This window comes from Sander lucioperca, chromosome 1 (genome assembly GCF_008315115.2).
Source record: "Sander lucioperca isolate FBNREF2018 chromosome 1, SLUC_FBN_1.2, whole genome shotgun sequence".
NCBI lineage: Eukaryota > Metazoa > Chordata > Actinopteri > Perciformes > Percidae > Sander > Sander lucioperca.
Window position 1 is genome coordinate 25,587,140 of NC_050173.1, and position 27,765 is coordinate 25,614,904.

A 27,765-nucleotide genomic window follows, 5' to 3' on the forward strand; every position below is an offset into this window, starting at 1 on the left:
CTTGTCATTCTGGGTCTCTGAGTCTCTATTTCCTCTTTCTCTCTGTCTCCTCATTTGTCTCCTCTCCCTTTTACGTCTTCCCTCCTCTCTTCCTCTGCCTCTCACATCAGCCACTTTTTCCTTCGATCTCCCCGTCCCCTCCTCTCTCTCAGGAGATGTGAGACTCTTAAACATCCTTAGACAGAAAATATAAACATGCATATCTGTGGAGATGTTCTCTCTCCTTTACTCAGTCCCATCTGGAAAACCTTAGATCACCCCAACATATGACAACTAACAGAGCAGGGAAGAGAAAAAAAGGAATATGCATTACATTGGGACCAGCTATGGAAAGAGAGATGGAGAGAAATGGAGAAGATATCCACTGAGGGGTGGAAGAGGGATGGGCTGTTAATTGTTTGTTTTGGCTCACTAGATTGTGACATTTGTGAGATGCTGTGTGTCTTAAACTTTTGAAACTATTGCTTGATGCCAGATTCATTTGTTCTGTGCACGGGTTCCTTGTATATACAACCAATCTTTTGAAAGTGCAAATGTCTCTCTCAATGTTTGAAATCTCTATATTTCTCTTTGGCAAGCAGCTGGTGTTTGCACTGCCCAGAAAATTTAATTTATCGGGTGTTTCTTCCTTTGGTTTGAACCTCCAGTTTAGCCTGTAAAGCTGGCTGTGGATAGATATTCCCAGCTACATGGTTGTCCTTTAATTTGATTTATATGAAGCTTAAGCTACTTCAAGTCTGTTATATTACTGATAATTCTTATTACTTACTTACTCCGTTAACATTCACTGTTATTTCTCCTTGTCATAAGAAGCATTCGCTGCAAAGTCATAGAGAATTTCTGCTGGTATTGCTATTGAATTGTTGATTTGTTTAATTATGATAGTTACTAAAGCTATTGTTCTTCACTTTGTCTCTTTATGTCCATCACTGTAGTCATCTGGAGGACAACCAAATCAGTGTTGTCGAGAGAGGAGCCTTCCAAGACCTCAGACTGCTGGAGAGACTGTAAGTACACCATCTTATTCTGCTGCCTGTTGTGTGTGTGTGTGTGTGTGTGTGTGTGTGTGTGTGTGTGTGTGTGTGTGTGTGAGTGAGAAAAATAAGGTATTTAAGGTATTTTAGAAATGTAAAAAAAAAACACCTGGCTACAAAGATGCACACACATAAGTATCCCAAAATATGCATACATGTACGCCCGCAAACACGACTTCACACACACATGCAAATATTTGACTTACTACTGTTGATTTTCCATTTCGCCAAATATACACACACCTTTTGACTTGCTGTTCTACATTCTGTAAAGCACCCGCACATATACACACAGAGTCACAGAAAGAGAGTACATGGATGATACCCAAGTCCATCCACTTCACACACAACCTTGGAATCTCTCATGTTGCCTTGTTCAGTGTGTGTGTGTGTGTGTGTGTGTCCGTCAGCTCACACCAAGGCTCTAGTCAACAGAATCAAGGTGTCAGTGTACAACACAACACTTCCCACACACACACACCTGCATGTTCATGACTCTGTGTTGGAGGGATGACAGACAGCTCTGCAGAAGGACATGCTTCTATGTTACTGCTTACAAAGTGTTTATGATCCTGTGGCATGAAGTAAAAATAGACTGTAACACACTGTGTATTGTTAGACGCTATCTCCTGAAAAATCAACTATATTTTCAAATCTGTTTTTAAATGTGGCTTTCAGGTGATGTAACATACCTCCTAGCTGCTAGTCTTCAACTAATGAGGACAGCATTTCTAAACTTAGGAACTGGCTGTCTTACTGTAACAGTGTTGAATTCACATTGCTGGGCTTGGACAGGAGCTGAGAATTTCCTCACTTATATGATTATGTCAGTTTCTTAGCTATTTAAGCAGAGTAGGCTACTTAATTTGCCTCTGTCTTTCCACATTGTACCTCCACAGTATCGAAATATCAGTAACTTGAAGACGTCATGCTGCATAAACAGAAAGCTTGTCCAGTTCAAATGGGGACTATATTGATTTAAAGATTTTGCCTGCCATGAAGAGGAGAGTTTACATTTTTACAAGAGCAAGAATAAGAGGGAGACGTCACAGACATGTAGCAGAGACGTACAGAGAGACACTTAATTCAGTTCAGTTTGAGTGGCAGCAACAAGTGTATCTTGTCTCTTAATGAAGATCACACATCTGATAAGTGAAAGTGAGAGGTGATAGGTTGCTTTAATGTTAAAAGGCTCTTTAATGCGGTGTGTCAGGAAGGGTCAGAGGTTAGGGGTTAGTTTTGGAAGAGGTTAGGAAGCAACATAAGCACCTTTCACAGAGCCTGTACAAGGTGGGAATGTTGCGCCGTTATTCCGCCTTGCTGTTCTGTATGAAAGGTACGGACACGGAACGGGGACAGACTTGTTCTGCCATTAAGTCGGCAGCGGAGGTAGTAACAGAGCCGAATCGACGTCTGTGTAAAAGGGACAGCCAGAATGGCGGGACTAGCCACAAACCGTTGTTGTATATACACGTCACGCCTCTTTTGCTTCTGGAATGCTGGCATGCTATCTTAAATCAAACACTGGGGCAGTGTAAAAAAGCAAAGCCGGCATAATGACGAATCTTCTTTACGGCAGTATTGCAGAATCTCTGCAAAATCTCTGTGTAAAGAAAAAAAGCCAACAGTTGTGTGTCAAAACTCACACAAGAGAAGGCATTTCATTTTGTCGACGGCATTGTGCAACTTTTAATGTATTTATAGCTAAAGTTGCATGTCAATATAAGTATTATATACATCACATACTGTACGGATGACTTTTTGGATCTAAAGTCAATCCATGGAAAAATAATATAATATAAAAAGGAAATTTCTGCTGGAGTGATGATAATGAGGATCCTGAATTCTATTTTTTACTTCAGTCGTAGTGAAATGCGTTTTAAAATGCTTAGCTGACAGAGTCTCTGATGTTGTGGCTGTCAGGGTGAAAGTTTAGGGGTGAGAGGTCACGGTGCTGAGACTGTGTGATTTATGGCGTCACAATGTGAAAAACATGGAGCTTGGGTGAACACATTCATGCATGTCAACATACGAATTGTAAAGTCATGGGTATGGTGAATTCACCTCATGTAGTCATTTAAAAGAAACAAACATTGACTCAGAGTTGGCTTGAAATGGTAAATTGTAATGGTTAACTGAATTTTGGTCCTGTAAAAGGTTCTAATTGATGGACATTTTGCAAAAAGAAGGGATCTCAAGGCGTGAGTTTTTATTTTGTTTTCCTTACGAAAATATATCAAACTTCTGGCATTTGAGGTACTGGCCCAGTGAGATTAGTTCCCTTCAGTCTCCAAACCATTTCTGCTGGACTTTACTGTGATTCTGAATAAGAGAAATCATTTTCCAAATTTAAAAAATATAGTGCCCATGGACTTGTGGTCTGGTAATATTTCAAAGGTTCCAAGCAGAAGAAACTCATTATTATTTGAAGATACACAAAGGATTCTTCTCGTAAAAACCACCAACTGTTTTGTGAGTGAACATCTTAAAATGACTCATAACTGTAATAGTAGCCGATTATGCACTTTACTTTTGTGCCAGCTGTTATTTTCTTGGAGCAGGGGTCAATTATTTCAAATTGTGGATATCTTTTTTTGGACTGTAGCTCGCTTTCCATTGGTGTACACAGAAGTGAAAGTCAGGGTCGTATTATCATTATCACAGGGGTTATAAGGTTGGTGTCTGTGTCTTCTCCTGCACAGATTCTACTTTGTGACCCCATGACCCCCCACCCTCCTTTTCTTTTCCCCCTCCATGCCTCGTTTCTCAGCCAAATGCTTAGGTAGCTTGATAAGACTTTCACTCCCTCTCCTCACGCTGTCCTCATCTATCTCTGCTGCAGCCAACCACACCCTGCTTTTGCACAGGAGGCCAGCACTTTTTTAAAGCCTTTTCCAACGAGGAAAGTGGAATATAACTACATGCACGTATACACACACACACACACGCACACCCACACACACACACACACACACACACACACACACACACACACACACACACACACACACACACACACACACCTTTCAACCTTAAACACTATTTCTCACTTTACCCTCACACACATGTCTACCTGTTGGCCAACACCATTCTTTCACTCTCTCCAGTCTTTCACTCTGCCTCTCATTCCTCTGTAAATAACTGCCATGTGTTCATTTCATGCTCAGTTCAACATAGTCAAATGGCGAATGGTATTTTACATGTATAATATAAGAAGACATTGGGTTTTCATTTTATATTGGTTGAGAAACAGTCCCATGTCAGGGAAAAATGCCCTAAAAGGTCCCTTGGAAACCTTTTCAATATTACCAAGATTAAAAAATCACAGAGGTGGTGATGTTGACCAAACACTATTAGACTGGAGAACACTGCATCCAGAGGGTCTTAATAAAGTGTTGTCTTTAACTTGTTTTTCTTAAGAATATACTGTTATCCGTCTGGGAAATAATGAAAGCCAGGCCGTCCTACTGTTGCTTTTAGTTTTAGTGTGTGCATATCAAGATAAATACTCATGGTGTATGCATACACAAAGATGTATTGTCTATGTTTTCATTTTGGTATCCTTGTAGGTCGTGTTACCACATCCACATCCAATACATTTTTTTCACACTTTTTGGCTCTACTGATTGGCCATTACTTAGTCTGATAGCATATTTAAGAATTACATGGTCTTTAAATTGTGCTGGCGATGGTCCTCTGACCGAAACGTTCACTTTTTTTCCCATTTTATCACCTCTTGCACATGAAATGAATCAATACTTTTTTGACTAGAAGAGCCATAGTCATAGTCTCATAGTTTTTTTGGCAATTTTTTACTATGATGTGGGACTCTTTATCTTGGATACACGCACATGACACTACTTCTTGAAAAGTCTATATTCAAGATCCATTTTATTAATGAGAAATGTTAATGAAATAGCTGTTGTGTTTTTGCATTTTTGTCAAGACACTACGATAAGGCTTATTTTTGCCATCTGAAAACACAGTAGTGCACGTAGCCCTCTTGTAACCTCCTAATTGATCATACATTTTATAGGTTAAGACTTTTTCCAAAATATATTGAAAATGTGCTAAGAATAGTGTTAATGTAGTGAATCACCCAGGCAAGACTTTTTTTTTTTTTTTTTAACTGAATACATCTTTTAACTTAGTGCAGATGACTGGAAGACGCCAGAAACCAACACTCCCAGGTCAAAACATGTGGGGATGATAGTGATAACTGGCTTTAGAGAGCTTAGGGCACGATAACCTGCAACTGACTGACACACACACACACACACACACACACACACACACAGCATGATAACCTGGAGGTCATGATCACAGGAAACCAGGCGGACTTTCCCATGAGTTTGACCTTTGAACCGTGAACCCGCTGACCTTCAAGATGATCAAGAAGTCGCCTGGTTGATGATAGTTCAGTCAACACAAAAGCATGAATCGGAGTGATTTATGAGTGTGTATTTTTTGCCCTTTTCTGTTCCTGCTGTGTTCTTTGAGTTTTACAAAGTGAAGCCACTTTAATTTAACTATATTTCCTGTTTTTGTCTCCCTCCTTTTCTGCCCACAGTCGCCTGAACAGAAACAAACTCCAGTTCCTCCCAGAGCTTCTTTTCCAGTCCAACCCCAAACTAGGCCGGCTGTGAGTACACCTTTCTTGTTTTTACATCTCTCCATCCTACTTTCCTCAAATCTCCCATCTCTCTCTCTCTCTCTCTGGCTCTCACTCTGTCACTCTCTCGCTCTGCCCTTTTCTGTCTTCTTTTGATGTGTTACGTGATCCATTTATAAACATGGCCACAGTGCAATGTCAGAACTTTTATCCGGGTTGAGGGTTCAATTCCCGCACCAGGTGACACAGTGCCGCTCTGTGAAGAGGTGAAATAGAGTGTGTGTGTGTGTGTATGTGTGTGCACAATTTTAAGAGGTGAAAGTGTGCCTGGAGCGAATGTTTTGCTTGGACCTGTGAGGAATTTTTATTCGGGAATATGGAGTTTTCCCAGAGCATTCAGAGTGTAAGAGCAGGTCATACTGATGCAGTGAAGCCTCCCACTTGCCTTCCTTCTCTCCCTTTTTCATCTTACATTCTCAGACAGAATCCGCCCTCTCTCTCTCTCTCTCTCTCTCTCTCGTGTTTCAGTCCCATCGGTACACCCACCCTGTCTCCTTTTCCTCCCCTGTGCTCTCTCTGTCTGCACTCTTTCTTTCCACTCAGGTTTTCTATTTGTCTTATCCTCAGAGAGTTTCTGTCAGCTTAGGTTGAAGGTTGAAACACCTTCTAAACTTTATGGCTGTTTATATTGGGCTGCCTTCAAGTAAAGCTAGTGATAGAAACTGTGTGTGTGTGTGTGTGTGTGTCTCTTGTGCATGCTTGCTTTTGACTGTTTGTCTGCAGTCATTATTGTGTGTATTCTTGAGCTTATATTTTGTGTGTATGTACATGCACCATATTAATATAATGTATCTACATATAAGTGTGTGTGTGTGTGTGTGTGTGTGTGTGTGTGTGTGTGTGTGTTTGTGTGAGTGTTGCAAGGTGTTAGGATAGGGAATACCAGCACTGGGACATTAAACTTCTCACTTCCCTCACTTTCTTTTATAATGTTTCCATGAGGCAGAACGCTTTGGAAGCTACTGTAACCTTTCTTTGTTGAAAAAAATATTCTTCTGTGAATGTTTTTGTGTGTGTTTTTGGCACAAGTTTGAGCTGTTTTAAGAGCTCAAAAAGTAAATTAGACCAATAAAAAGGAATACTCCACTGAAAAGCTTTTGAGTATCAAAAATTCAATACATTTTAGCCTTGAAAAGTTGGTCTTTGTAGCTTACTTCTTCACAGAGAACAGCAGCTATAGTCAGCTTGGGTTCACAAGAGTGTAACCAGAACCAGAGTCAATGCAGTGTCGTGCCATAATATATCAAAATGTCCTAAGAAATGTCTCAAATGACTACTGTGACATAATCCACTTCTACGCCATTGATATGTTCCCAACAGTCATAGCTTTGCCACATCATAATTACATAAACAAGGAGCAATTTACAAACTTTCACAGCCACGTTACCAGCCTGCAGGAAGTGATTTTTTTCATATTCAAAAAACTGTTTTCTAAAAGTTACAGCTCTTAGAGGACATTTGAAAAATGCTACCTTACAATATCTTTCAATTGGGGAACTTATTTTGAAACTAACCATGTAATCTACGGTATATTGCCTTTTCTGTCCACAGTAAACCTCCTCTAACATTAACACAGGTTCTATCTACGTTCAAAAATAGATCTTTGCAATAATTTTTCAGTTTTCAGATAAACTGAAGGATAAAATGCTGTTTCGTGATTTCAGGCAATGCTTCTATGTCTTAGGTGAATAAAAAAAAAAAATAGTAATATTAATAGAAATAAAATTTATTTTGAATTTCAAAAGAGTGTCTTTAAAAAACATCACTGTTTTGTCATCTAAACTTTTATTTTGAAACCAAGTAAAGGAACAAAAACAACACATAGTAATAATAATGGTGGTTCATGGTGATGACAATAAATTGTATTTTCTGCAGCGCTTTCTCAATCTGATCTCCTGTGTTGGCAAAAAAAGCCACAGAAAGATGAAATCTTCTCAGCGGGGTGCACGCTGTGAAACCTCTACTTAAAACTATTATTTGTGGTGATGCGTGATGTATTGCTGAAGACAGCAAAGTAGATGGCTGAAAGCAAATTGTCATTTACGTCAACTGCGGCTTCCAGGATCACACACACAGTCGAATCCCCTCATGTGAACATCAGGGACACACACAGTGAAGGATGCAAACACATATACTCCATCACGCATACTCTTTCTATGTTTACCTCCTATTTCTAACCCTTTCTCTTGTTTTTCATGCGTGACATTTTTTTTTTTTGCCTCCACTTGCCATCCAGTTACTATTCTATGAAACCCGTAATTGGTCTCGATAGCTTTTATTCATTGCCGGTTGAATATGGATCCCTATAGAGCTCCCAGACAACTCAGTACGAGAGTGGAAAGGGTGAACGTGCTCCAAACTTAACATTATAAATCTCATGTTCTTTATATCCACACTTTGCCATCAGCACAATCTAAATTACAGTGTCTGGAGTTTCCTCCTGCTCTTTATTTTTTTCTTCTTTCCACTTTTCTGGTCTTTGTCGTCCGTTTTTTCTGTGCTTTTTATCCCACCAACACTGTGTTTTTCTGCCTATTAAGGAAGTGGTGGTAATGTAAATAGCCAGGTATTTAGATGAGAAAGCGTGTAAGAGAGAAATACAGAAGAGGAAGAAATGGAGGTAGAATAATAAGGGAGGGATACTAAAAGAGAGAATAACAGCAGGGGACTAAGAAGGAGGAGGCAGGGAGGTTTGCTGGTGGGTTTCTGGTTTGGGTTCGTAACCTTCCTCTCTGTCAGCCTTGGTTAGATATTAAATGATGGCAGTGTGATAGGAATTACCTCTTAACCCTCCTATTAAAGCCCTGTGGTCTGAGGTTTGGAGACGGGAGGAGAGTGAAGAAGCTGGACTAGCATTAAGAGTCTTGGATCCTGCCGAGATGAAGCGCATGATTCAAAGCTACTGTAGAATCGAAGACATTGGCTTTGTTTTTTTTTTAGTTTTTTTTTTTTTTAGAAAATGTATTAATTGAGCAGTACTTGTGCGGATGGCGAGTGCCTGACAAAGACAGATCAGTGAGTGGTATTGGGGAGGTCATGTGAAGGAGGGAGATGGATAGATGAAAGGATGGTGGTGGAAGATGAAGGTAGCGGGTTTGGATGGAGGGATTGGAGTCCTAGTGACCCCACTAGGTGCTTGGTAGGGGGGATGGAAAACAAAGATAGGGATGGTGAGATAGATGGATTGTGGACTGGAGTCTGTGGGTTTCAGTATGTGCAGTCTGTGGTTGTTTCCCACCACAGTTGCAGAGACTGTGGGCTCACAGCACATGCACCCAGACACACACTAACACACACACTAAGACGAAGCTCTGAAGAGAATACATTTACTAGAAAAGCAATGAATTTCTGGTTTGAAAAGCATCAATCATGGTGGCTCGGATGGAAAAATGCAAGTCATTGGGGTAGAGGGCTTTTGTGCATCAGTGCACATCCCGGTGTATCAGGGAGGTTTACTTTGCTAAGTGACTTGATGGCTGTTAGTCGCCTGTCTAATAACACTGACCCAGACTGAACCTCATCCTGTTATCTTCACTTTCTGCTCTGGTAGTTGGTGTGTGTGTGTGTGTGTGTGTGTGTGTGTGTGTGTGTGTGTGTGTGTGTGTGTGTGTGTGTGTGTGTGTGTATGTGTGAGTGTGAGTATATGTTGCGTGCAAGGGTCCAAATGCACAGTATGTGCATTTGGACCAGCGCTGGTTTACTGCCAGTGATACTCAAGAAGCAGCATCATTCTCCCCCATTAAAGAGGGTCATGTTACAGTTGATTGGTTTGCATGAGAGGAGAGGGGTGCGATGAAGAAGAAAAATGAGAGTAATGTCAGACTCACGAGATATTTCCCCTTTTCCTTCACCACTGGGAGGGCCTCAAATACTGAGTATAACATAATGCAGGAGGTGATTTTTGACGATGTTTTAACATTTATGGACACTGAAATAAAAGCACGGTCTGGCTGTAAGGATGCAGAACCCCCTATGTGTTATTTCGAACAAGAATGCAGATTTATGACCATGCTCCAACAACTTGCTGAATTTTACTGGTTAAAGCAAGACTGTGTAACTTTTAAAATACCATATAATATAATCCTCGTCTTATAAATGAAAGTTAAATTCATTAACAATAAAACGCACCCTTTCTGAATTTAATACTCAGGGGTTATGCTGCTGCAGCCTTACTTGGTCTGGTATGACCAGCAGCTTAGGGTGGCTAATGCTAGCTAATGTTATGTACACTGGATATTACTGACTCAGTTGGCTGACTTATTAACTCTTCTCTGCTTGTGCTACTTTTACACAATGTTTTAAATTGTATTTACATCATGTTTATTGTAAATTAGCAAATGTGATATTGCAAATAAATAAATACATCTGCAATAAAAAAAGCTAATGTAAACAATAATACATCTGACAAAAGAACCAGTAACCCAAGAATCTATCATATTTTAGTTTGATAACATGCTGTAGTGTAGTAAAGCTTGTAAACTCCCGTGTCTTTTTTAGTTTTCAGCTTCTTCCCATTTTTTAACACTGCTGTGCTCCCGGAATGTCCTAACTGCACCCTATGAAATGCATCACAGCAGGTATACATCCAGCAGCCAAACATTCAGCCTAAAAGGGTTTTTGGAGGCTTAATGAAAAGAGAAGGAAGTTCTTGTCCAGAGGGATGCTAGTGAAGGAGTTTTCCCAATCACAGTGTCCTTGAGAATGATGGTTAATCTCTACATGTTCACTCACTCTGGGCCAGTCTGGATAACAGCATTAGATCCCATTCCTAAAACTTAAGGAATAAGAGAGGGGATATGTAGCGGAAGGAAAACGGCCGACTTGAGTCTAATAGTCAACAAATCATGACCTGGAAGGTTGCCAGACTAAATCCCTGCACTGATGAGTGGACGGTAATGAGACATACTCTTCAGCACCATTAGGTTACCCTTTAGAAAGGCAGTTAACCTCCAAATGCTTCAATGGAGCTCCCAGATGTGAAAGTATAGGCCCTCCCCAGTTACTGTAAATACAGCGTTGCTGGTTGTCAGGGGAAAAGAAGCTGGACAGAGAGGAATGAGAAAAGGAGGGAAGGCTAAAGGGAGCGGGGGGTCATTTGAGATGTCTTTTCCTCCTAATTAAGTTAATGGAGAAAGACGAGGAGGTTGCCTTTAATCTTGGCTAATTGTCCATTTAGAGGCGACTGCCATAGTTTACCTGCTGGAATGTTACGGTTAGTGTTACAGGAAGTGGGTGTACTCTGTGCGTCCAGTGATTGGCTGCGACAGACTGGGCTCAGTGGCGATTGGTGGGAATGGTCTGGAAGAGTGAGGGGTGGACCTAAACTGTGTCCTCTTTTTCATCATGGCCTGGTTCCCTTATTTCCCTTATTTACTTTCATTCCCATTTTCCTCTTTTCCATATGCTCTCTCTTTCTGTTACACACAAACAGAACAAACAGCTCTGTTTGTATTGCTGTCAGGAATTATAAGATTGTTTTCTTGTCACTAGGAGCCAGGCTCTTTGTTTGGTTTTCAAGCCACTGGGTGCTGGCGAGAAACAAATAAGTATCACACACACACACACACACACGCACGCACGCACGCACGCACGCACGCACGCACACAGAAGCACACACAAGTACATCTCTTTCTCTCACAGCACCTCTCCCGCTGATTTAACACCACAGGTTATGGATGCAGAATTGTGGGTTTGTGTGTGTTTGTCAGTGTGCGTTGGTGCATGGCAGACTTTATACTAAACCACACACCCACGATAGAACTTCCTAATAATTAAACATGACTCAGAAGTATGAGCTATGGTATGCAGCTGCACCACAAAGCTTGTAGGACTTGACACACAGCTGCACCACAGGGCCCATGCACAATAGTACACTGTGTGTGTGTTTCTGGTTTATCAATCTTACTTACTACATTCAATCTTAAAACTTTTACGCGCCATTATTGCTTCCTAAAACGAGGGAAAACATGCCAGTAGGTTGAGATGGCACTGGGTGTTCCGGCACCAGGAGGCTCATAGGCTCCAGGATGGAGCTGCACCACAGGGCCCACACTGAGATCCACTGGTATTTGGGGAAGGGAAGACTTTTACAGAGGAAACCTGACCAGAACTCTTCTAAAATAAGGCTGCTCTTAGCGGTGTGTGTGTGTGTGTGTGTGTGTGTGTGTGTGTGTGTGTGTGTGTGTGTGTGTGTGTGTGTCCCACAGCCCAGACAGCAGTGTGATTTTGTCCCAAGACATATTTAGATAAATATATGCTACAGAGATACAGAAACCCAAGAGAGAGAGAGAGACAGACAGAGCAAGAAAGAGGGAGAAAGTTAATGATATCGGGATAATTTAAGAGATTTGAAAAAGCCAGGAGAAGTCCTATTTCAAAAGTTTCATACATTCCTTCATGCTCTTTCTAAATTACGTTCTAACGTTAAAGTAGTTATTGTGCATTTATATACACGTGATTAAATGGGTTAATGTTGGATTTTGGAACAAGTTGGAGCAAGAAACTCTGTTTCTGTAATCATTGTAGAGGATTAAAGAAACCCAATTTCCCCAGTTAGATTTTTCCTGTAGAAAGTAAATTTCTTGGCAATTTATACTAGATCTGTAATTGGCTTTTTACAGGTATGCATGTGCAGGACAAAGACTTCAGAAATTATCACTAAAAAGAAAAGATCATTACACATGGCAATTCTTGTCTGTGTGAAACCCTTTCCCTGGTCTTTGTCGCTCACATACACACTTATTGCTTCACTGACATTGTTCTTTTAACAGCGGGAAGATGTAAATACAATTGTTTTCATTTAGGCCTATTGAACAAACTGCTGTTAAAATGACTTTGTTTCACTTGCTTTGAACGCTGTGTGTGTGTGTGTGTGTGTGTGTGTGTGTGTGTGTGTCCACATTTATGTATTTCATCTTATAAAGTGTTTGTGAATATTCAATCTCACACACTCGCAAAGTTTATAAATGAGAATGCACAAGTTAAGTTTGTCTCTCTTGCTGTGAAAGCAGTTAAAAGGCCAAAAGTTATATAGTTTGTGTGTGTAGGCCTATGTGTGTCTTTGCGGATGTGTGAATAAAACGAGCCAAAGAGTTAGCAGGATGAATTCATCAACCAGGCAGTCTTAAAGTTCACAGCAGCAACACCTTTCCCTTTCAGCTGCTTACTTTAGCCGCTAGCTAGCTAGCTTGCTGCAGGGCCAGAACCTATGAAATGTTTGTGGGAGGCTGGGGGCCTGTAGCATTTTTTTTTTTTTTTTTTTTTTTTTTTCATGGCAAAGAATTTTTATGTGCTTACACTGAAATAGCACAGAGGCTGCATGTGGTAGTAATTTAACCTCGCAAATAAAGGTGAGTTGGAATAGGAAGTATAGCCACAGAGCTGCTAGTACACACAGTTAAAATTCACTGACTTTCCTTTTGACCTGTTTACTCTAACGGGCGATAGGGATGTGTGTAGGCACATACTGCATAACTGTGTGTGTGTGTGTGTGTGTGTGTGTGTGTGTGTGTGTGTGTGTGTGTGTGTGTGTGTGTGTGCACGTGTGTCCATTTGTGTGTGCTTCTGTACGTGATTGCAATTGGGGTTGCATGTCTTAACGTGTGCAGTTAGGGTATACAGTATATGAATTTGAATAGAGAGCATGTGTGTATATTCTTATGCATGGCCTTTTATGCATGCTAAATGTGTATGCATAGTTTAGTAATTTGTGTCTCTGCTTTTGTCTGCATATATTTATGTTATATATTTATGTTTGTATATGTTGTGCATTTGTTTGTGCATGTCTACTTATATACATGTCTCTGGCTTTGCATGTGTGTGCGTGTGTGTGAGTGTGTATGTGTACATATATTTAAGAGAGAGGCAAATTTGATACAGGGCCAAATGCACTCACACAGTGTTTGTTTAATCACAATTTAGGTTTACATGAGAACGCTAATCAAAAACAGACTAGGCTGCCTGGAAAGTTGGAGGAGGAGAAGGAGGAAGAGAGAGATGGAGAAGAGAAGTGAGGGAGAGGAGGAGATAGACGGGGAGGCATAAGGGGAATGGGAAAATAGGAGCAGGAAAAAAGGCGAGAAAACAAGCCAGGGTGACAGGTGAGGACAGGAGAAGGAGATAGAGGAAAAGACACTAAAATGAAAAATGGGTAATAAGAGGAGACCGGAGGAGAGAACAGGGTAGTAGAGACTCTCTCTCAGTAGGAGCTTTAAGAGAATAGAAGCTTTTGTTGATTGTTAAGCTTTTTTCCTTCTTACAGATCAGACTAATGATTTGGCTCTGATTTGCGATGCTTCATTATCCCTAAAGGATGTTTTAAAAAACCTAGTAAGGCGACTGTCCTGCTTGTGTGTCTTTTGTGTGTGTATTTGTTGACAGGGTGGGTTTCAGTTGTAAAAGCACAATGGAATTGAATACACACTACTCTCCATCACTCACAAAAACAAAAACCACTAAACAAATGTAATGTCCCCCATAATTGCATTCATGTGTATACGATGATACAGATACAGATTCTTTCCTCAACAAAGCTTTCAGTTTAATGTCTGTTGCACTTTTTATACTATAACTTAAGACTGTTTGTTTTAAACAGTTTTTTTCATAGTTTCCTGGGAAGCACATTGAATTAGTGGGTAGAAAGAAATATTTGTATACAACGGTCAAACTGAAATTCAGTGATATTCACAGCAAGGGAACAAAATGCAACAATAGTCAACCTAGCTAAAATATTCCCTGAACTTACATTTCCCCTATGATGAGTACCAGTACCAATATCTCATGATTTTTTATTTTTTTTATTTTCATGAATTATTTGGTATGTTTTTGTCATGTGTCGTGATGTTAGCTAGTGTTTTAAAAATATCAGTTTGATTTAATTTCATGCTGTTAATCATGTTGCAAGAATGTTTTCAACTGGTAGCTATCTGATTTCAAGTGTTGTAGCAGTTGAAACCTGACAAACAGTCTAACTGCTGTTCTAGAGTTATGGTGATGTCATCTAATGGTGTCTGTCTTCAGTCTCCTCTTGAATTCTGGGAAACAATGTTTCCAGGTTCTTTACTTGTAAGGTGATGTGTTGTCCTACAGTCAGTATAAATCAAAGCTCCAGCTCAGTGTGGGGTCAAAAAAGTGCTGAAACCTCTCCGTGTCTGTACATGTATGTGTGTGTCTGCAACAAGTTACATATTTTACAGGACTCCCTAATGGACTACTATTTTTAAATGCAACTCTACACTCATGGGGAAGTCCTGGGAAACCACAAAACTTAAACAGCCCAGTAACCTTAGGGATTGCATCTATATTAGGCAATTCCACACCTCACAATTTACGTTTAATGCCAATGTTTATTGTCAATGCAGAAAGTAAAGTGCTTTTTATTTGGCAAGGTGGAAAGTAACAGTGTGGTGGATGGGCATATAGCGCGTGACTTTCATGCAGCTGACCAGAGTTTGGGTCTTCTTATTAACCGTAATGTCAAGGACAAAAATGTTTGCATTGGATATTAAGAAAACATTTGTCATTGAGCATAATCCAGGGTTTTGCAGAATCATCTAATACTGATGTTCTCATCTGGGGATAGGTATAGATCAATTTAATTTGCAATCAATTGAATTTGCAGCAATCAATTTTAGAGGTAAGGCAAGGCAGCTTTATTTGTATAGCACATTTCAGCAACAGGGCAATTCAAAGTGCTTTACTTGAAAACAGATAAAAAAATTAAAAACAGATAAAATACGAGAATAAAAGTTACAGTGCAGTATAAGAAATTAAACATTAAAGAACAGTTAAAACAGTTAAATATATAAAATCAGATCAAATAGGAATTTCTCTTTATATGCTTATATAGATTGTCATACAGTGTCAACAATGCAACTTCAGTATAAGAAATGAACAGTTATTTAAAGAAAGGCAACATCAAAAAGATAGGTCTTCAGCCTTGATTTAAAAGAACTGAGAGTTGCAGCAGACCTGCAGTTTTCTGGGAGTTTGTTCCAGATGTGTGGAGCATAAAAACTAAACGCTGCTTCCCCCTGTTTAGTTCTGACTCTGGGGACAACAAGCAGACCTGTCCCAGCCGACCTGAGAGGTCTGGGTGGGTCATAGTGTAGCAGCAGATCAGAAATGTATTTTGGCCCTAAACCGTTTAGTGATTTATAAACCAGCAAAAGTATTTTGAAATCAATTCTTTGAGGTGCTGGAAGCCAGTGTAAAGACTTCAGAACTGGAGTGACGTGATCCACTTTCTTGTAAAGTAAAGTCGACATTGGGTTTCATTTTAACAAATCACCTGATGAGGACTTGTTGATGAGAAAATGTAAGTTTGTTTTCAAGTTAATCAGCTGGTGTTATCGTTAGCCTTGACTAACTTTCTTTTAAATTTAAAACATATTGTGTCATGTTATAAACTTTCTATAGGGTTTAATGAATGAAAGTCAATAATAATGTTTTAAAGTGCTCATATTATGCTTTTTGGCGTTTTCCCTTTATTGTGTTATATATCTTTTTTGTGCATGTAATAGGCTTCCAAAGTGAAAAAGCCCAAAGTCCACCCCAAAGGGACTTACCATCTCCAACAGAAAACACTGTTCACAAACTGCTCCAAACAGCTCTATTGTAGGCCAGTCTTTACTTCCGTGACGAACGTGCGTCACTTTGTAACACACGTTATAATGCTCGCCTAGCTGCTAGCGTGGCACGCACTCATACTCTGCTTCTGATTAGCTAGCGGTGCTTACCTAGCTACTACGCATGTGCGACTCCCAACAAAGATGGAACAGACAATTGGTAGCTAAAACAGAGAGCTCAACACACAGGGTGAAAAGAGGAGCTGCAATGTGCAGTACAACAAAAAAATTGTGTTTTTTGAAAATTAAACCATGTAAACCTATTCTGATATAACCTCTAAATACAATTATGAACCTGAAAATGAGCATAATATGAGCACTTTAATGTATTTGTGTGTGTGCGAGAGAGACTTTGTGGGAGGTCGACATAGCTACTGCATTCATTGCTGACCATTATTATGTCTACCGACTTCATAGTTGGAACTGGCTAATGTCACACACATACACGCACATGGGCAGACACATGTTGGTGTCTAGAGAGTCATAGTGAATGTGTGCGTGTCAGAAGTTAGACTTGTGATTTATGCTGTTTAAGTAAAGTCTGATTGTTACAAATGAACTGAAACTGTTATTTCATCAGTCATACACACACATGGAATGACCCACAAACACTGTCTGTATCTAACTGTCACACACAACACACACACACACAGTTACAGAAACACTATAGATATACACATCGACCCATACACTGCGGAGAGACACAAACAAGCATGAACCAGTTCTGTCGCTTTTTCCTTTTCTCCTCATCTGTCTTGTTGTCATACAAACACATTCACGCAAAGGCCCGGGCTCTCACATGTTTTGCAACTGTTTCTCTGTTGAATTAAGAGTTAGAAAACTAGTAGCTGTAACATTTCCTTTTATATTTTCATGGTATGTTTCTTGCTGAAACAGTATTAAGACTATGTACATTAAATACATCTAAATAAACCAATAATACTGAAGTTTGTACACTTCTTAAACTGCATAGGAAGTTTTCCTGGCACATTGGTTTAAACCCATTCTGAATGATAGGAACTACTTTGTGTCGATTGGTTAAACATTTACGTGGAGTTCCCCAAGGCTCCATTTTTGGGCCTCTTCTGTTTAACATCTACATGCTCCCACTAGGTCAGATTATAGGACATTTCACAAATCACTTCCAACATTATTATCCTTTTAAGTGAATGCCTTTGACTAACCAGCCGAACAGCCAAAGACCCTCTTTGTAGATCTAAGCAGTGGGGTTAATGGGAAATGTGGTCTTCATTTTAGAAATATTTCCATCAATAGTACCACAGATGCACAACAGAGGCCACACATCATCTTGATTTCCATGGTGACAAAGCTATCACAGTAAATGTAACAATTCTAAGACTAATGTTTTGATAATTAGGGTTCACATTGCACCTTTTAATCTCATAGAGTAATGTTGTAGGAATAATGCAGATTACTGTAGCAGTATTATATCTAATATCATCTGCCAATGTGTGTTGCACTTTAGACATCACACTTGACCACCAGCATCGAAACCCCAAATAATAACTTTTGGAAGAATGGTGTTCAGCTCCAGAGACTTGATGAATTTATGCCAAGGAGAACTGAAGCGAGGCTCATGGTGAAACAACACATTGCAATTTGTGTTGGGTTTTCCTTTAACCTGTTAACTCCCATCGGCCCGCCGGCGGGCCGTTTTTAATATTTATTAATATTTCAACATTAAAAATTATTTCACGAATGTGACACTTTTGTCAATATGGACATATTACACATCATTAGATCGGTTAGATTCTCAGCTATCCAATTCTGAAGTTAATTTAATGGAAATCATAGCAACAAACATGATTCATTTAGATGTCCAGACCTCTTAAACAAAAAAAGGATTAAAAGTGACGACTTCTTACCTTTGAAGCAGTTGTAAAGTCTGAATATGCGCCCATTCCCTAATTGTTTATATTCATTTAGTCCATCAGGGTCCAACAATCAAAAGACCAAAAGGGTTTCTCATAACAATAGTCCAGTAGGTACAAAATGCTGTGTAAAAACAAAACAAAAAGTCCGTAGCTAACTGTTTGCTAACCTCCTTTGTCAACTGCAGTCGGCAAAAATAATATTTTCTCTTTATCCTGCACGGTGTTGTTGGGTATGCTTGTTTTCCTTATCTTGCTGCCTACAATGCGAAAGCATCTCCAACTTTTTCTATTTAGTTTTCACCCCGGGACAGCCCCCGACATACAGCAAGCGCTCCCATTATGGAGCGGTCAATATGCTGCGTCATCTCTCTGAGCAGCCATTTTAGGAAAGCTGTCATTGGCTATCGACACGTCAATCATGGCAGTTGTAGCGAATCACATCCCCTTTCCAACGGTATATAGCATGATAGGAATATCCAATGGGAGCCAGTCCAAATAAATGGGTAACAGACCGAAGCCCCGCCTCCCAGAGCCAGCATGCACGTACATCTGATTTATGAGAAAAAAATATGTTCAACAGTGTTTGAATGAATTTAAAACGATTTGGTAAGTAATTTTAAGTCTTTAGTATGTTTTGTCTAACAGCATAGAAGTGAGTAAAAACATTTAGCAACATTTGGTCACTTGGAGAAGTTTTGGAGAGGTTTTGGCACACCAGTGACACATATTATACCAAATACTGAAAACTCCCTAGCTCCCATTAGGTTAGGACTAGAGATCTGAAACTTTATAGAGGTCTTCTTGACAAGGTGTAGAAGGTATGTGTTGTGTTCTGCATAGTGTGGCACAAAGTATGTTTTAGTTTTTTTTTTTTCAAAAATTGCGTTTTTTTAGACGGGACCAAAATAACTATTTTGAACCATGTTTGAACTGCTGTAGTGTATGTTGTGTTTTAATCACATGCTAATCAAGCACATATCCATAAAGTAGAAGAATGTAGGTTTCAAATGAAGCCTCATACATGCATTTTGGCCTTGCAGTTCTTCTGTTATAAGCTTTTCCATTTGGGAACGAGAAATAGACGAAAATCAAGCAAAAGAGGTGGATTTGAACAGGTTAAATTGTCACCCATTTGTTCAGTGTTTATAGTGATTGCAACAAAGAAGGACATTTATTTTGAGAGATCCTGAAAGCTGCACATTCAGTAGTGGTATAGTGGTAATGATGGTTGTCATGAAATAGACAGAGAGAAATAAATGACTGTAAATTACTTTAAAGGCCAAACAACTCCCACACAGACATACACACAAACAAAAGGGAGTACATTATAATACCTGCGTTGTCAGAAGACCATCTAAACCTACTTCACATTCATTGTCATTCTCTTGAAGCACTGAATGTAGATATTGTGTGGCCTTTTGAAAAAGAGAGTGGACAAAAAGAAAGAAAAGATGATGAATGGATACAGTACATAGATTGTGTGATAGAGAGACAGACAGGAGAGAGGAGAATAAAGAGAGGAAATGAGAGAGAGAGAGAGAGAGAGAGAGAGAGAGAGAATAAAGATAGAGGAAATGAAAGACTCAGAGAGAGAGAGAGAGAGAGAGAGAGAGCCACATGAATGGGGTGAGAGGATATTTAACCAGGCCTACTCTAAATACAGAGCGCCGCAAAGCCACTTAAAAACCTGTAGCGATATATTTATACATCACACACAAATACACACAGTATGTGCAGTTTCTCTCTCGCTCTCTCTCTCCGTCTCTAACACAAAAACACACACTCAAACGTGACTTTTCTTAAGTTATTATGTAACTACTGAGGCTCCACCTGTTGAACTCAAACACAATGCTTTGAACTTCAATAGCGCTACATTTGTTAGTTTACATTAAAAAGAAAACATTTACAGTGTTAACATCAGGTACAAATCTTGTCTACAAATGTCACAATTGAATTTAAGTCTTATCAGTTATGTTGCTTATGAAGAGATGTTTATAGCAGACTCAGTACCTGCCCAAATAAAGGCATATTGCAATGGAAAAAAGATGCAAATTCTGTCAGGAAAACGAATGAAAAGATAACTGAGTGCGAGCAAGTGGGAGTTATTTTTAAGTTGGGAAAGATAATTAAAGATCCTAAAAAGCCATGACAGTTTGTGTATGTTGTTCAAATCAAGTTACAAACATGAGAGTTTATCTTGTTTGGATTGAGAATTTTTCTCACGGCAGAAAATGTGTGTTGATTTCACTGTATGTGTGTGTTTGTGTGTAAGAGAGACATAGTATTAGCTGTTGTGTTTGTGCTAGTGTGAACTAAACAAGTGAAGCAGGAATGTGCATTCTTGTTTAAACAAAGACATATGAAACCATGAATTCTCTTTCCTGCTCTGCTCTTTCCTCTTATCTCTTCTTTTTCCTTTTCTTACAGTCTTTCACACAACCTTGATTTTGACAGGGTAACTAATTTGAAAGTAATTTGCAGACATCCGATGACCTGTCATAGTTGTGTGAATTTGTGTGTATTAATTACTGTGTGTGTGTGTGTGTGTGTGTGTGTGTGTGTGTGTGTGTGTGTGTGTGTGTGTGTGTGTGTGTGTGTGTGTGTGTGTGTGTGTGTGTGTGCATGTGCATGTGCATGTGCATGCATGCACGCGCGAGTGTGTGTGCATTTATTTGTGGTGTTTGTTCAGCAGGAGCATTTGGTTTTGCACTCTGATCTGACTTCCAGTGTAAGAGTTTATGTATGGGCATGCCTTGAGTGAGTATAAAGCAGTGTATTTTCCACATTTGTTAGACCCCCCCCCCTTGCTGCATTTAAATATCCTCATCTTCTTTCAGGTGTGTATGTCCTTCCCTGAAAGCTAAATGCATCTTAAAATACTCTCAAACTCTTACACTTGACACAATTAACTCTAGGAAACAAATGGAAAATGTGGTGTTGAGAGCGAGATAAAGAAGTGAAACATATATTTAGAAATAAGAGTAAAGACACACTCAGGAGCAAAGAGAGCGAGAGAGAGAGTGTGTGTGTGTGTGTGTGTGTGTGTGTGTGTGTGTGTGTGTGTGTGTGTGTGTGTGTGTGTGTGCTCCGCCACACACATTGTTCTCTGTAAACTTGTCATCTTGAATTTTGGTCACTTTTACAAGCACAGCGTCACGCTTGTGGTATAACCCCATAGCCCTATGTGTGTCTCAGCGTGCCTGTCATAGCTTTCTGCCTCAGTCCAAGACAATAGGCTCCAGCGTCATGCCCGCTAATCAGTAGCTTCGCTTTATAAGGCCGTCAAGACAACACAGCCTCTCCAGAATAAAACAATGGAACCTTTACACATCCAGCTATTACAGATTATCTGTAGATTGCTTTACTATTGTACTACTGCTGCAAAGTTGATCCAGCTTAACATAATCTTTTGGAAATTCTGCAGCTCTTAAAGTGAATATTGGGACAAAATGTCCCACAGAACTGATTCCTTGAATCTATAATGTTACATGAACACAGTGTGAAACTAAGACTCTCCACTGAAACCTGTACTCCTGTATAGCTTTTGCTATAAACAAATATGTCAGCTCGTTTTCAGCTATAATAATGGCATCCCCCTCAGGTTAAATTATCTAATTTTGGAAGTGCTGTTGGTGTACATGGTGGAGAGATGGATGAACTAAACAATAAACAATATATCAAACAAATATGTGACATAAATAAAATGCCATCTGGGAGAGGGTTTTTACTCCAGCAGGTTTTATTTTCAGCTCAAAGTTGATTATTCTGTCTTTACCACGACCACATACCAGATTGTTCATTATATTTTAGATTAAATAGAAACCTTGTGTTGGCATTAACTGACATAAACACTGATTTACTGCCTCATTAATTGGTAGAAGCTGTAGCCTTGTTACAGCCAAAATAAGTAGTGATATATATGCGTATGGTTATGCATAATTTAGAAAGTTGATGAGGCCTCTGTGAAAATAACACAGACACACACATACAAAAAATTAAACAGATCAAGATTAAGAGTATTCTACATTGCTGGTATACTGTATTCATGATATTCATTGTGGTTTCAGTAAATGGCCACTTCAATAGGTAATTGGCACAAAAGTACAAAAGGAGTCAGAATCAGTGTGAGAGAGAAAGAAAAACTAATTTCAAGTGCCAGCAGGAGATGATGATTATGGCAGAGGAATGTTTGATGTGTGGACAAGTTTGTCTCCACCACTGAATGTCAATAAACAGCCAGCTGCAGTTACTAACACTGACAAAAGAGAAATAAACTGGGAAGTTAGAGACACATACCGAGAGAAAGAGGAAAAATGATCACAACAGAAACAAAGACAGTGAGGGAAAAGGACAGCGAGGAAGAGAGAGGAAGACAAAAGAGAGATGAAAGAGAGACAAGATGAAAAAGAAAAGGTTTAGCAAGAAATTAGACAGTGAGAAAGAAAGAGATTAACATGCATCAGAAAATGCATTTTGCACTGTAGTAACTCTTACTTACTTACTTTAAAATTCATATTTACATGCCGCATGTCAGAAGTCTGATTTCTCCGCAATCTAAGTTTCTGAGTGGTAGAGGAGGCTGCTTCTGAGATTGAGCGTTTGAACCCACAGCACAGTGACAAAATGAGCACAGCAGTGAGAGTGTACAGGTTTTCCTTACGGCACAAATGTGTCACATTTGCATCTCCTTACACATGTACATGGCCAAGAAACTGGCTTTCACTGGGAGAAATCTATCTGGGGAAATCTGGTTTCTATAATCCCCTACCTTGATTACGAAAATTTCTTGTTAACATGACATTGAAGAAATCAGATTACTTCGGACATCAGATATTCGAGAGTAACCTAGTCCATGTAAATGCACTCATACAGTAGATAGAGACACAGCAAATAGAAGATATGTGTCTATGGAAAATAGAACAAGAGAGAGCAACAGGCTGACAGAAAAAGACCCAGAGAAAGAGAGCGTGTAATACCTAGAAACACATAGTCCAGATCGAATAATCATGTTGTTGATAGTGAGACGGAGAATGTCTGTGAGTGACACATGCTGTAGTGGGGCATGGAGGAAATGACAAAGCGAGCTCCTGATACAGACACCGAGTGAGAGAGGAGATCAAGAATCGAAGAGAGGGAGAGCAAATAAATGCCGGTACCAGTTAGTATCAGCGATAGACCAAGCTAAATAAACATCCACAGGCGTCAAGTGGTGCCGAGCGCTACTGAAGTCCACGCCACCCACTGCCTGGTGGCCACTTTCAAGTGGGCACTTAAGAGATGATGTCACTGGCCGCTCCTTGGCTGCGTTTCCACTGCCCTGCTGCAACTGCTTTAGCTCCTCCAGTTCTGCAAGAGGATTAACGGGCTGATTCACAACAGATTTGTCTAACCAAAGGGATCTAGTAGCACTTAAGGGGTTATGTGTAGCATTTTTACCATCAGAAAGTCATTAGCGCAATAATTTTGCGCTATTTATTTACCATAAACACATGCGGCCATCACAGACCCAGGCTGGTAGTTTCGTCCTATATTTTGTAATTATATTGTTTTTCCTTTTTCTCGTTTTGAATTACAAGCCCCATGATCGTAAGATTTTTTCTTTTTTTTTTTTTTTACATTCAACTCCCCTCTTGTTTCTGGAAATGGAGGTATTGGTTACATCAAGTTGCATGACGTGAACTGTGATAGTTCAGTGATCTTCTAGAGGGAAATGAAACAAATCAAACCCACGGACACAACTGTTGGTGATCAAACTGCCAATCATGTCACAGTTTTACGACACTGTTTGGGAAGAAAATAAAATTTTCTAAGGAATAAAAAGAAAAAAATCGCTCGCTCTCTTTGTGAGCAAACAGTGTCTGTTCTTTACAAGGTGTTGGACACACTGCTGAGGAGCTGTTGGCTGACAAGAGCATGAACATGTCCACACACACACACACACACACACACACACACACACACACAAATATACACATGCATATAAACACATTTATGCCACCTCACTGACAAGGTGCTCACTGATCCTGCCATCTCGCGCGTGTGTGTGTGTGTGTGTGTGTGTGTGTGTGTGTGTGTGTGTGTGTGTGTGTGTTTCTTACATGCCTCGTGCCAGTCCCAGACAGATCAGACATATGTGTCAGTTTGTCTGGTAGATTGCACATGCATTCATAGGCAATGAAATCACTCCACTAAGTCTGGTTGCATACTTCTGTTGGCAAACCGATTAAATAATCTTGTTAAAAAAAATGTCTAGCATAAAATGAGAGTTGGAAAAGTCTTGTGTTTTAGTTTAAATGATCGGGCTCAACAATTAGGGGTTTCGTAGCATTTGGTTCAGTATTGCAACTATTGGTTTGGTGTCTCTCTCTTTCTTTTCTACTCGCTCTGGCATATTTGGCATTTCTTACATATTTGCTGTGAGTAAATCAAGCCTGAGTCACACAGACATGAGGCTTTCATTAGACTGTCTTTGTAGTGTTATTAAGATGAACAATGCACACACGCGTGCACAAATACACAAACACAGACAGGGGAACGTGTACGTAAATCCTCAGGAATCTGCAGCCCATGTGGTCATTCTGTTTTATGAAAGGTGTCCTGGCACTGTTGGAGGGGATAAACTTTACGTGTGTGTTATGTCTTTGTGAGGAGTCATTTTTTTCCCCCAGTGAGTAAACAACACAACATCAGAGTAAACACATGTAATTATGTAGCAAGCCCACTGTGGACAGCATGATGTCAGAACTTCCTGTTCAGATTTATTTTCCTCTGTAGAAAAGAAAATCTCAAAGACATACCTGAAGGAAAAATGATGACATATTTAGCTGATTCTCTTATCCATAGTAACTATGGGGTACAAGTAATATTTGTGGTATTGTGTTTGTTGGGGGTTGAGATGGTTAAAAGGGGGAGTCAAGCTTTTCTTTGGATTCACTGTTACAGTTGTCAAATAACTATATAATTGTAGTTATATCACAACTCAAGCAGTGGGAATCTACTAGTTTGATATTTAGGTTAGCAATGATATATTGTTTCATGGCTGATATTTTAAGTGATAATTGAAGGAAACAGTAAAAACAGGGATAGCTGAAAAGGGGGATTGGACAGTTGCACGGCTATAATACTTTGACCATTTGGCCATCAGAAAACCCTGATGACTGATGTTAAATTAATAAGTATATTAATTGGTTTTGAAAGGGCTACAGCCTGATTCTCAAACATTTCCAAGTTGTAGAAAAACCTCTGTTTTCTGTCTCTTTTAAAATGACTTAATTGCAGTTGACAAGAAACAGTCTCATAATTGTAGATTTGTTTTCCTGAGTTTTTAGTATTATTTTGCTTTTCCAAGGTCAAGAATGAACTGGGAAACTCGACAACAGTGCAGCTTTGTCGTGTCTTGGCGTGCTCATTTCGCTGCCTCAACATTGACCTCACATTGACCAAATCAGACAATCAAATCAAAAAAGCCTGAAATTAGAGGACTGCTCAGCACAGATTGTCATTGTTGTTTGATAGACGCCAACAATCAGAGGACAGAAAATCAAGAGGCGTCACTGACGTCACAACCTTGCAGACACAAAGGATTGTGGGATGCATAGAGGCGGGGAGAGTTTAACATTGTTGGCTTCAAGAAACCACAGATATGCCAGAGATTTGTGTGTATGCTTTTGTATGTATCATATTTTGTGTGGCTTTGTGCGTGTGCTTGCTTTTGCTCATATTCCAACATTTTATATGTGCGTGTGTGTGTGTGTGTGTGTGTGTGTGTGTGTGTGTTTGTTTGTGATGACATGCAATAATGTCATGGATGGCGAACATAGCTTTGCTCTGAGGCTGTTCTGATTTTAATTAGCACTGTCTCGTTAACACACACACTCAGACACAGTTACACACTCCTTCCTGGAACACTGGGGACCTACCACACACATATATGGATTATGTTTTAGATGACGGGAATAAGGCTTTGACACAGACACACACAGATGCACACTTTGGGGCCCCGATGCCCGCTTTCTTTGAAAACCTTGCCAAGTCTAGAGGCCGACATTATGTGTGTGAGAGTGTGTGCGTCTGGGTGTGTGTAATATGTTTTGTGTGTGTGAATTGCACTCTCATCATCTAAAACATATCAGTGTGTATAATTACAGGCCTCCGGTTGGCCAGAAACATCTTCTGGAGTCAATTGGAGTGTCTAAGTATCCAATTTAGAAAATGCAAACGCTTGTTTCAGCACAACAGTCATCATCATCGTCATCATCCGTGATTTTGTTCATCAATAATTTATTTTTCTACTGATTTTATTTTCTCTTAAAGGTCCTATGACATGCTGCTTTTTGGATGCTTTTATATAGGCCTTAGTGGCCCCCTAATACTGTATCTGAAGTCTCTTTCCCGAAATTCAGCCTTGGTGCAGAATTACAGCCACTAGAGCCAGTCCCACAATGAGCTTTACTTAGTATGTGCCATTTCTGTGTCTGTAGCTATTGAGGAGGAGAGAGGGGGGGCAAGTTGGAGGGTGGGGGTGTGGCCTTGACCAACTGCCACTTTGCTCATTTGAAAGCCATGATGTCTCTCTCTCTCATGGGTGGGCCAAATTCTCTGGGCGGGCAAAGCAGAGAAAGGGGAGGTAACCTTGCTCCTTATGACCTCATAAGGAGGAGATTCCAGATCGGCCCATCTGAGCTTTCATTTTCTCAAAGGCAGAGCAGGATACTCAGTGCTCGGTTTACACCTATCACCATTTCTAGCCACTGGGGGACCATAGGCAGGCTGGGGGAACTCATATTACTGTTAAAAAACCTCATAAAGTGAAATTTTCATGCCATGGGACCTTTAAACTAAGTAATCCTGTCTTTATATTCTCAGTATAGTCTTTGAACCTTAGACTGCAAGCTGCTTGTGCCTTCTACTTTTCTTCTTCTATTGTTTGGAGTTTTGTTTTATTTTCTGTATCCAAAAAGTGACACAGACTTTTATAAAAGTTTATCCTTTAAAATGTCACAGATGACACTTAAGTTGGACTTCATTTGTGCTGCAGACCAGCAGTTTTATGGGTTTTGGCCACCAGATGTGCATTACGGTAGATGCTGAGTCTCAAATTTGGACACTGATTTGAAAATGTAAACAATTTCTTTAGTAAAAATGATAATAATAACTATATGTTACGCAATATAAATTGCGTAACATATACAACAAAAGGAGTTGTGAAATCCTCCTTTGGCTTGGTCCTATCTAGAGAGGTCAGAGGTCAAAATCAGCAACCGAACAGCAGACATTAAGCTAGTAGACATTCAACTTTGGCTAGGCTGTTTGCATGATCTAATTTTGGAAGACACTATCTTTTATGGTCATAATAGTAAGTTTTTTATGACTTGGGAAGATTAAATTAGAAGAATTGAAAGAAGAGAACACTAATTAAATCACAATTGTGATTAAATTAGTGTCCTCTTAAACTGTCTACAAACCTTTCCTATTTTCCAAAAGAGTTTGTCAGCATGCAAACTTAATTCCCAAGGGGCTATTTGTGTGCGTGTGTGCTG

General features: G+C 39.7%; 1 protein-coding gene across 2 annotated transcripts in view; it reads left to right on the plus strand.

The window, feature by feature from the left end:
* The window catches only part of slit3 (slit homolog 3 (Drosophila)), a 255,991-nt gene that overhangs the window by 22,158 nt on the left and 206,068 nt on the right, over nt 1-27,765 (plus strand). For both annotated transcript variants that reach the window (XM_036001165.1, XM_036001156.1), the window contains exons 3-4: nt 936-1,007; nt 5,605-5,676. Coding sequence is in view for 1 of the 2 variants with exons in the window: in XM_036001156.1 (XP_035857049.1) it covers nt 936-1,007; nt 5,605-5,676 (144 nt within the window). In the remaining variant the exon portion in view is untranslated. The remainder of the gene's footprint in view (nt 1-935; nt 1,008-5,604; nt 5,677-27,765) is intronic.